The sequence below is a fragment of the Neolamprologus brichardi genome, chromosome 16, assembly GCF_056152115.1.
Source record: "Neolamprologus brichardi isolate AB-2024 chromosome 16, ASM5615211v1, whole genome shotgun sequence".
In the NCBI taxonomy this organism is placed as follows: domain Eukaryota; kingdom Metazoa; phylum Chordata; class Actinopteri; order Cichliformes; family Cichlidae; genus Neolamprologus; species Neolamprologus brichardi.
Window position 1 is genome coordinate 30055633 of NC_142119.1, and position 11000 is coordinate 30066632.

The following is an 11000-nucleotide window of genomic DNA, read 5'->3' on the forward strand; positions in this document are numbered from 1 at the left end:
TGCAGTGTTTCCCACAATCAGCTGAATCAACATAGCTTCAGGATGATCCATCGAAAATGAATTCAGACTGGCCGAGGTGCAACTCAAGAGATAAAGACGCCAGTATCTCACAATATTTTGAGCATAAACTAAGGAAGGGGATCCTTATTGCTTGTGAAAACAAACTTTCGTGGCTCTTCTGAGATTTTAAGAGATGTCATTAATTCAGAAAATTCAGTGTTTATGTCTTCTCTGCAAACAAACTGCATCAGAGTTCAGTGCAGTGTTATTGACCATACTACATGAACAAACACAAACAAACCGCACCCACAAGGGTTTGCATGAACACACCCTAACGACTCACAGAGCTTCACTGCTTCACTGGAATCAACATGTGCCACCTTGTACCTACAAAATACTTAAACTAACCGGGAGCTGAGTCAAGCTGTTGAACCAGGATAAGCAGGCACACAGCAGAAAGTCGCAACATCAATGAAAACATTCTGCTATTCAATATACCTAATAAATCCTTCTTTTTTTTTTTTTTTTAAACAAGGCTTTTCAGCAAAAACCTAAAATGTCAACGTGGTTTTCATTTCTGCGTCGGCTGCCGAGACACTTTCATTTTTACGCTCCTGAAACTCCTGGAAAACCAGAAAATGAGAAGCTAGTCTGCCGGCCCTTGTATGGCACAATCAATGTATTTCATACAACCTTTATTAAGTAAAGTTATTTGAAATCATTAGCACAGTCATCAGAAATTACCAGTACTAGTATTGGGATAGAGTTATATAGAGAGAGTATAAGGTGTTTGCTAAAATGGGAAAACTGTGTAAACTTGAATCCTAAACAAATGAAGAACTCTAGGTCTAATTCCACTGAAAATGCAACATGAGAAAGTGAACTGAAATAAACCCATTGCGGTTTACTTCTTATTCTATCAGGTAGTGAAATTGGAGAAGCAAAAGTATGTGGCACAATAATCCATTCGTCTCGATTGTGTTGTTTTAATAGAGGCTAGAAGGTAATGTTTTAATTAAAATTTGATAAAATGCCTGTTAAAATATTCTTATCATATTCCAAAACAGCTTTCCTAAGATCCTCTGATCCAAACAAAACAAAGGAGGTAATTTATTACAGGACACCAAATGTAAAATTAGATGTTCAGCAAGCTTTACAACATTTCATCACTTATTACGATAAAATTCTCACAAAGTTCTTTCAAGAGTTGAGGCTAAGACTTGGTTGAATTAAGTTACGTGAGAGTGTGGCACTTACTAGTGAGGATTAAACTTAAAGGTAACATTAAAAGTAAGATGATTGGCAATGCATTATTATATCTTCACAAAGACAGCCAAACAGGGTGCTGCTCATCGAATGTACGTGATAAACTGATCATCAGCAGTTGTCACCACCTCTACAAAAGTTTTGGCAATTTTCTGGTCTGGAGCATTCAGTTGTGTGTTAACACAATCCCACAATCTTCCCATGAGTGGACGTCCCAAGGAATTCACCTAAAGGTCAGACCATGCAATGCTCAGATAAGTTAGGCCTCAGTTAGCATGTTAAAATATTACGTTCATGAAGAGACACCGTAAAGAAGAGCGGGCCAAAATTCCTCCACAATGATGTGAGAGACTGATCCAGTCATACAGAAAATAGTTACTTCAAGTTATTGCTCCTAAAGGAGGTTTTACAAGCTACTAAATCATGAAGTGCCCTTAATTTTTAAGATGGCTGCAAACAGTGCTGTGAAAACTTTCTTTGCCCCTCCTCCCCCTACACAGAGTGGATCAGGCAGAGGGTCACTTGTAAACGAAAGTGACCCAAAATATGAGAACGGATAACCCAAATAATCTCATACTCGGCAAAGCACTTGCACATGTCCCCAGTAATGCAAGGGCCAACGCTGACTGGACTGGACAAGCAGTTGTCAAGATAAGCACAAAACAGGTAGATGTAAAGAGAGATTTCTAAACTTATTAGTGAGACCAAATTACGTTTTCAGGCTACTTGAATGTCATTTTTTATAGAGATTGAGAAATGCTTTAATAATGAAAAAAAGATATATTCAGAAAGCAAGAATAACCTTGATTGACTTATCAGTTTATTTGAACACATAAGCTCAAGTTTTAAAAGATATGTTGGTCTTAAATGCGTCAAAGTGAAATGCAAACACAGGCAGGAACTGCGCTGTGTGTTCTGTTGCAGGTAATAAGCTTTTCCTTCTTCTGTTAATCGACAAAAGTGCCAGATAGCGTATAAACGTGTTCAGTCCATACTGCTGTATTTCACTAATTACTAATGTAAAATGTTAAAATTCATAATCAAACATAATCCTAACAGCAGTTCCTGTAGTTCCAAAGCTAGAACTACAGGAATTACCTCTTGTTCGTTCATTTCAAATACAAGTACAGATGCAAAAAACTAACAGCTGTGGTTTTACACAGAATCAAATGCTGTGTCTGTCTTTTTGTTAATAGCTTCTCGGTGTCTTGATGAAAAGCTATGCTAACAGTCTCCTGGCTCCATATTTGGAGTTTGGGGAATCTTCTCATCTCACTCTTGGAAGTAAAGTAAATAAGCTCATTTCCCAAATGTACAGTTAAGCTGTTCACACCCTATCATTCCTACCGTGGGTGGGTGTTCCGGGAAGCGAGCTTCTCCTGCTCTTTGCCGTTTTCCCCTTCTGGTGTATGTTTGTGAGACTAGAGCTCTTCAGTCCCTGCAGGGACGGCTTTTCCTTCTCCAGACAGAGTCGAACTTCATTCAGACACACTGGGGAAGAGGAGTGTGACCCAGACAGTCCACTGTTACTGTGGAACAGAAGGTCAAAGGTTAAGCTGCTAATACCCTGAAGATAACAAACATCCTGGTAGGGCGTGTATCTGCATTAGTCGACGATTATTATTCATGTTTTGCAGTTCTGGGACACGGTTTTGAAACACAGTCTTACTTGTGCATTTGTCTCTTTGTATTTAAGTCATCTTTGTAACTGGAAGTCAGCAGGTCAGAGGAAGGAGTTGAGGAAATGCAGCTGTCGTCTGGATAGAACAGCAATTAAAAAAAACAAAGGAATAAGTGAAGGATGAATCAAGAAGAGAAAAACAGTCAATTATATTAAGTGTTACATTAAATGATACATTTCAAAACATCGAAGAGACAAATATCACAAACCTGAGGTGTGGCTGCTCAGTGAGTCAGTGTCTTGTTTATCTAATGACTGATCAGAGAGTTTCTCAAGGAGATTTTGCAACTCCAGGTCTTCAGAGAAGTTCTTGTTGGTTCTCCAGCCTGACAGCAAGTGCACTTTTGGGCTGCCGTCAGTCTCTGTTACACTGTCAGTTTGACTCTGAGATTCAAGGTTTGGGCTAAAGTTTTCCAGTGGAGGAAAGGCAAGGAAAGACAACTATGAGAGTTAGGATTTATTTTTAAATTAAGTGTTAAAAGAGAGACGCGAGTTATGTTGTAACGTACTGTTTAGTGTTAGATTTGCTGTCATCGGAACCAGGACTGCTGCTTGCTGACGTTGCTCCAGCCCGGAGCCTTCGTCTGGGTCCTCGAACTTGGAAAGACGTCTGTGAACACAAAATGACAAGGGGTATCACACATTGTTGAGAAAGCTATGGTTCCTGATTATGTAAATTACTTGTTTTTAGTCAATTTTCAACAACTACACACCTGTAAAATGTTGGAACTGGACATTATTCAGATTAACAGGATGTTGAGGTTTTATATACACTCACTAATGCAATAAAACATCATGATTGCACCACCTATCACACTGTTGGTCACTTACATGTCACCAATAGCGACCAACAGTGTGTTAGGTGGTGACACATTCAGTAGTGACCCATTCAAATAACTCTGCTGCAAGGGAGGGAGGGAGGGAGGAAGTGGCCTTTTTATGACCGGTCAGTTTCCTTGACACTTCCTGACTGGCAGCTCTGATTAGCTGTGCCGTACCTTTTTTTAAAGCCACATTTTATTTTATTTTATTTTTTTACAAAAAAAAATAAAATTCAAGAAATTACCTACAACCATATCCTTTTTGGCCTCATTACACAAGTAAACTGAACATCAGTATACTTGTTTTATTCCATGCTTCCCACTTGACCTGGTCAAAATTAGCTGATTTGGACACAGAAAGAATCACAGATAGAAGATGAGCCTCAAATTAAAATGTAGTTATAAAGAAGAGCTTTCATATGCTAGAACTTGTTTTGACCACCCATGCCACATGATGGTAAACATACAGGGCACTGATGCTTGTTTCTTTTTCTCTACATTTTTCTACAGAAACTGTGATGTATCCCTTAATATTGATGCTCCAAGACAGTTATAGAAAAAAGCTGAACAAAAATTATATTTTGGCTTGAGATTGTGATGATTGTAAAGTGCTCACATTTGTTTTTAAAGACTTGAAAATGTGTTTCTCCTGTTACAAGTTAAGTAACAGGTTAACAAGTTAAGTTCCTGTTAAGTTACAGGGCTCAACATGTCTGGAAAACAACCTGTATTAAAACTCCTATATGGAATTAATAGCTGCATTCATCTTATTCTAGAGTATTCACAATAATTTGCTCTACTGTTGTAAGCACTGGCAGTTATTTTACAATTTGTGTGGCCCCCTTTTCATTATTGTTCTTTTACTTATTCCTGTTTGTATTTTTATTTACCTCTCCTTTCATCACTTCAGTTAACTCCACTCCGAGTGGGCAGTAATGAGAATCCTCAACTGCTGAGAGCTCCTCCCTCTCTGTCACCGAGTAGTGGGGTGACTGGCCTCGCTCCTTCTTCTTAGGGGCATGCTGGGTATTATAGTCCTGAGGAGGTAACCTGCGGACAAGAGCCAGGCTGTGGTATGCACCGCAGGCCACCTGCAGGAAGGAGATACAGCCAGTAAATCTAAAACAGAACATCACAGCTTTGGAGGTTTAACGTGGCAATGAAATTAGATTTTACCTGAATCACATGTCTGCCTGCCAAGTGTTCCACCTTTGGACACAGAGGATAAAGAACACAAGAGTAAATGAACCATTTCATAAATTAACTAATACTTTAAAATGTCTAATATTATTGACATGTACTGAGAAAACTGTTTAACCATTTACACTCGAGCTCCTATTTTCCTGTTTTGTGATATTTGTATGAGCTGTATAAATAAATTAGTAGTGACACTTGTTTAACTATTGCTACAGCAGTACTTCATGTCATTTAATTCACTAACAACTTACAACTACATTTAACTGGGAAGGTTTTTGAAATCTTCATTCATATCTATAACAGGAAAAGAGTTGTAGTATTACCTTCTGTGGTTTCCCCACAGGGAAGGTGTTGGTGACCAGGCCGAGTTGGCAGCCACTACCCCACGCCCACAGCTCGTTCTGAGCTGACAGAGCCAGGCTGTGTTCCCGTCCACAGGCAAGGTCCACAATTCGAACCACCACTGGAGGAACGACCTCACCGTCCACCACGCTGACAGGACAAGGCTCTGGAACTGTGGGGTAATTTTCTGTTTCATTGAAATCATATTAAGCCTGACATAGAAGTAAATAAATGCCTCTTTTTAACTGTTTCATCTAATTTAACAAGTTTTTATTTGTCAACCTCATATCTACTATCACCATCGGTGCTTTAAAAATCAGTTTTAAGACCTCATAAACACGTAGCTGGTAAATTAATATCAGCATTTATAAAGAACGAAAATAAAAAAATAAACCATGTTGCAAAAAAATGGGAGGAAGCACTGACGGAAAATGAAAGTTTCACAACAATGGATAAAAGTAATGAGAAAAGAAAGTGTTGAATCTCTGACAAAGAACAGAAGTAAAAGATAAGCGAGAAAGAAGCTGACAGAGGTAGTGAGGAGGGAGGGAAGTTACAATGGAGAGCAGAGGCTGAACACAAGGGTAAAAGTTAGGAACATTCAGAAGAAAGGTGTTAACTAACCGGTGATGTTTGTGACTGTACCCTTCTCTGTTTGCCCACACTGTCCTGCAGTATTCTCCCCCCACATGTAGACGCTACCCTGCTCGCTCAGTGCACCGCAGTGGAAGCCGCCAGCAGCCACACGGACCACCGTCTTTCCCAGCAGAGAGACCTCTGGCACCGGAGCAGACACGGGGACGCTCAGATCCCTCCATAAAAGCTCTCCAAATGAATACACCTGACCACCTGAAAGACAGTAATATCTGAGAAGAAATGCAGTGATGAAGCATAAATGAAAGTGGTGCCTTCTTTACTACAAACAGACTTACCCTGTGCGAGCAGGAGGCCGTGGTGTTCCCCCAGGGAGACCTGCAGCACGGGCCTGGACAGCAGCACCCTGTCTGGACAGAGCTGCCTGCTGTGGCCCGCTGAATGCCAAACATGGAGGAGTCCTCGGTCTGGAGATGTGGGAGCCTGCTCATCTGCGAGGCTGCAATGAAGCGTGAAAGATTAAATAAGTAAGTCTTAATAAGTCCGTGCATTCAGATGTGATCAACCTGAACAGATTCTCCAAATTCTGCACCTGGAAACCACCAACTGCAGAGATTAAATGTGGTTTAGTGACACAACTATGAGTGACAGATGCATTATATTCCATCTCATCCATCTGTCAAACAATAATTATTTGCTCAACGTCGGCCGGCCCTGACACGCAATTAAGTTCTGAAGTAGACAAACAAGTCTGTGCAGTTTACACAGCCCTCATACTGAACTAGACACAAATATATGACAGGATTGGGACTAAAAATTAGCTTAGGGTATAGAACTTGTGGATTGTGGCATGTGTTTATGATATATACACATGTTCCTGTACCAATCAACAATAAATAAACAACTGAGTATAGGCACACCTAGTAAGGTTCTGATATTCCTGTTTGTATGTAATCAAAGCTGAAAAAATTACAGATGCAGGATTTCTGAGTATGTTACAATAGAATTTATTGTTTCTCTGCACTTTAATGGGGAACATAATTCACAAAATAGACATCATGTAGTATTCAATAACAGTGGAATTTACTGACTGAAACTCTAAATTCATCAAGATTGTATTTACTGAGGGCACGGTCAAGGGAGGAAAAAGGTAAGCTTTAAGGCACTTCAGCACTGGCATTACTTTTCAGACCTAGAAGCTCTGTCTATTCTTTTTATACAGTACAAAACCAAACCAAAACTCTCACATTATTAAAAAATGTACTTCTGGTATTGTGTGTTTTCTGTGTGATTATGAAATGCACACACCACTGTGGGAAACTTTTGAATAACCCCTCATTTCTTCATATTTTGCCTTCAATAAGTCAGACTTCTACATTTTTTAAAGTAGTCTTAAGCAATAGTTCTTCAAGCTTTCTGAAGATCTCTGAATTCTTTTTCTTTGGTCATTCCAGTCCCCGTATCTGGCCATTATAAGATTAATGCTTATTTGGTTTGGTTGTTAAACTTACCCTATGAATCACTAAAGTATTAAAAAGGCACCTAACTCAAGAGATGAACTATGGTTAGGGTAAACACATAACAGATTAAGTTAATTTATTTTTTTCATTTCTACATTTTAATTGAGGTAGTCTGTAATAATAGACAGCATCAGAAAACAAGGATGCCCATCATTTACTTACAGTTATGAATGTTGATGCCTGTAATCATTAGTAAAACCTTGTTCAGAGCTTGTTTCCCTCAATCATCAGAAATATCAGAATCAGATGAGAAAATTGAAGAGCAATTCTCTCAGTTCAAAAGAAGACACAGTCACACAATAAAATTTAATTTAATTAATAGAAAGAAATGAGGAATGACTCAAGACTTTTGCACAGTACTGTAGTTATAACCATTAGCGTAAAAGTTTCGCTTGAGCTGTAGTGGAAATGAAATTATAGAAGAATTAATGTTTACTGGAATACTTATTTACTGAACAGAAAAGGTTCAATAAGTAAGGTTTAATTAAACTTTAATTGTTATTGTTTTTGAGTAAATGTCCACCAACAGTGATTTTTTTTCTTATGTTCTCTTCTATGGCTTTCAATCTCTGTATGAGAAGAACATGCTTGTTTATATTTCTGTATTTGTGAATGTCGATATATGCCCATTTGTGAATATACGGAGCTAATGAGAGCTTAATAAGACACACAAAAAAACTTGTAAGTTGCAAAGCAGTTTCTCTTAGATTAATGGGATGAACTTTGTGTTTTAATGTACATAAATAAAAGCTTAACACACTGCTTGAGAGATTGTCCAAGATTAAATGAAGGCTAAAGGTATAAAGGATCTTGCTTTTATGTTCAACATGTTTCCACTTAAAACAAGTTTCTTAGAGATTATAATGCCAAGGTCTGCTGAAAGCGCTCCTATGTGCTTACCTTGCCTCTGGATTCTCCATCACTTCAGGCTCCCCATTCCTCAGCACACTTATGACACTTGTATGTTCATCTCTTCAAAGCTCTTCTTTGTTTTCCCTCTGAATGACTCAGCTGATAGGAACAAAGTGAATCCTCTGTCCTGCTGCAGTGCCTCGTTGGTTTATCAGGCTCCAGGGGCTTATTTGGTACAAGAACAACAAAGACACATTCAGTTTATCACTTGATGTAAGTCTGGCATGTACCAAAAACACTTAAGTCATTATGTCAGTTGGTTTTCTCTGGTTCAGATGTAATAACATGCAATAACATTTGTCCCAATGTTTGCATATGACTGAAATGTGATCAAGAGCTGTTTTCCAAGGCATTTATTTATAATTGTCCACTATTCAGGTGTAAGTTTTTAATTTATTTTTTGTTTATGGCCCTTTATGTGGCTGCACATGTTCCTTTACAGGAGATAAAGTCTTTGATGTAAACATAGTTTCCATTGATCAGGCTGTTAACAGACTTGATGTTTTTGGTGTAATCACAGTTTATCCAGGTTTCTTTACTGTGGTCTCAGAGTACTGACATGCTTTAAGTATCCTGTCCTTGACACTTTGTCTTTAACAGTTAACTAGTAAATATTAATCATTGTAGCCTCACAGAAAGAAGGTCCTTGGTTTGAATCCACTGAGTGAATCCAGAGTAAAGAGAAAGGCACCTGTCTCATTAGGCCTCATTAGGCCAGGATTAGGATTAGGCCAAGATTTGCTGACTGAGTCTATGTGGTAGCCATGAGAAGGTTGTACCCCATCTCTTCCTCTATGACAACGGGACTCCTGCCCCCCCACAGCCACAAACTGGATAAGCATAAAAAGATTGATGGGCAAACAGAACATGCCCTATCTTCATCCTATTTATTATGTTCTATCATCATTGCCATTTTCTAGATAATAAAGTCCTAAAGAAAACTACCTGAGCTGGCTGCTTTGCACTTTTATGGGTATATCTGGTATCTGGTAATATGGCTCTATCACTATGGACTCTCGGGAGTGAAGCTCAAGCTAACATACATGACCCATGCTTTGAGTCCCTAAAATAGTTGGATGCCTGATCTCTGACAGAACTTGTGGAGGTCTGTAAAAAGCACAGTTTGGCAGGTAGAGCAATGATATTATATTTACAACTTCTGATATCTAGAGGACGTAATATTAAGACATTTTCATCCAAATTCAGCGCGAAATCCCCCACTTTTATATTAAAAGAGAGAGCCTCTTAAGATTATATTTTAAAAAAAAAATGTGACGGTGACTTATGAACATAAGTAACTCTGCTTTTAACATTAACTTTAGCTCGACTTCTTAGTAATTTCTTTCTCAAAATTTGCCAAACATTTCCCCTTTGGTTCTTCACGGCGATTAAATCACTTATATACGATATACAAATACATTACAACATTGTAATGTGATCATCGTTAACTGAAATCGATGCTTTTACATTAAAGGTCAGTTTAATATGACTACGTGTTTGTTTGTTTGTTTTTAGCTCTATTTACAAAACAGTGGCGGCAATAAAATCCATATCTAATCTGTCTAATAGCTATCTAATCTCGGAAGCTGTTTACTTTCACAGACTGACAGCCATGCTTCTTCTATCACCGAGTGAAGACAGAAACAACTGTGATCATCTTAAAAAAATTTTATTCCCCTGACAGAATTTCCTACACTATCTAAGAATACGACAGAAAAGCGAAAAACGAAGTTGGCTAGCTCGATGCTACAGCTGCTAAAGAAGCTAACTAAACTCACCGTGCGCCCGTTTGAAGTCGGCGGAAGGCTGCGGAGGTTTGTGCTGCGGTCACTGTGAATAAATCCGGAACTGTGTCCAGGTGTCACAGGAGGGGTACCGAGCTACGGCATTTCTTTTTTGTTTTTTATTTATTCAAATCAGTGCAGCGCAGTGAAAGCAGAAGTGGTGTGGTTGTTGTTGTTGGGAGGAAACTCTGCGATGGCATCCGTGCAGGGACAAACTTTACAGCGGCGACTCACCTGTTGCTGCAGCACGCGAAAGAAGCTCTAGTATAGAGAAAGAAAAATAGGGTCTACTGTAGCTCTGTTTCCACAATACAGTCTGAATGGCGTATCATCTTTTTCAAATCCAGTTATCTGTCTTATGTGGAGACTCACGAGTGCCAAAATGAATTATAGAAATACAGATTAAATAATTAATTAAACGTGACATCAATTCATTGAAATGTTAAATAAGTAAACAAGTACTTTATGAAATCTTTTAAATTAAATGAATAGCTATTTAATTAATTATTAAATATATAATTAAATATTTAATTCATGTTGGCACTCTGGGCCCTGCACTATTGAGTTTCCTAGCCATGTCTAGAGTCTGGGCTTGGGTTGCTACTGGTCCCATCTGATGTATAACCAGTTCTCTTAACTGGAAGCATTTATATTGAATTTTCAGGTATTTGCACTTTATTTGAGTATTTGTTTTTTCTGACAAGCTTTTACTTTTACTGCTTTCAAACAGGCTTAGGATGGACAGTAATTCGTTAATGCACTAAATTCAGTAATTACATTACAGTTATGTTATAACTTGTGTTAACAAAAAGGTCTTCAGTTATCTGCATGCTGGATGGATAGAAATGAAAAAGCTCCCATCAAACACCATTTTTTTTTCTTC

The 11000-nt window shown here is 38.4% G+C and overlaps 1 protein-coding gene across 5 annotated transcripts in view; it reads right to left on the reverse strand.

Moving 5' to 3' along the window:
* LOC102795805 (alsin-like) overlaps positions 1 to 10291 on the reverse strand; it is a 31017-nt gene extending 20726 nt beyond the window's left edge. For all 5 annotated transcript variants that reach the window (XM_087830258.1, XM_006802411.3, XM_035912775.2 and 2 more), the window contains exons 1-11: positions 10112 to 10291; positions 8322 to 8498; positions 6240 to 6400; positions 5932 to 6156; positions 5289 to 5479; positions 4945 to 4977; positions 4659 to 4859; positions 3457 to 3557; positions 3157 to 3350; positions 2936 to 3023; positions 2614 to 2795 (exon numbers count right to left, since the gene is read on the reverse strand). In XM_087830258.1, the coding sequence (XP_087686384.1) occupies positions 2614 to 2795; positions 2936 to 3023; positions 3157 to 3350; positions 3457 to 3557; positions 4659 to 4859; positions 4945 to 4977; positions 5289 to 5479; positions 5932 to 6156; positions 6240 to 6400; positions 8322 to 8341 (1396 nt within the window). In that variant the 5' untranslated portion in view covers positions 8342 to 8498; positions 10112 to 10291. The remainder of the gene's footprint in view (positions 1 to 2613; positions 2796 to 2935; positions 3024 to 3156; positions 3351 to 3456; positions 3558 to 4658; positions 4860 to 4944; positions 4978 to 5288; positions 5480 to 5931; positions 6157 to 6239; positions 6401 to 8321; positions 8499 to 10111) is intronic.
* Positions 10292 to 11000: the final 709 nt, after the last annotated feature.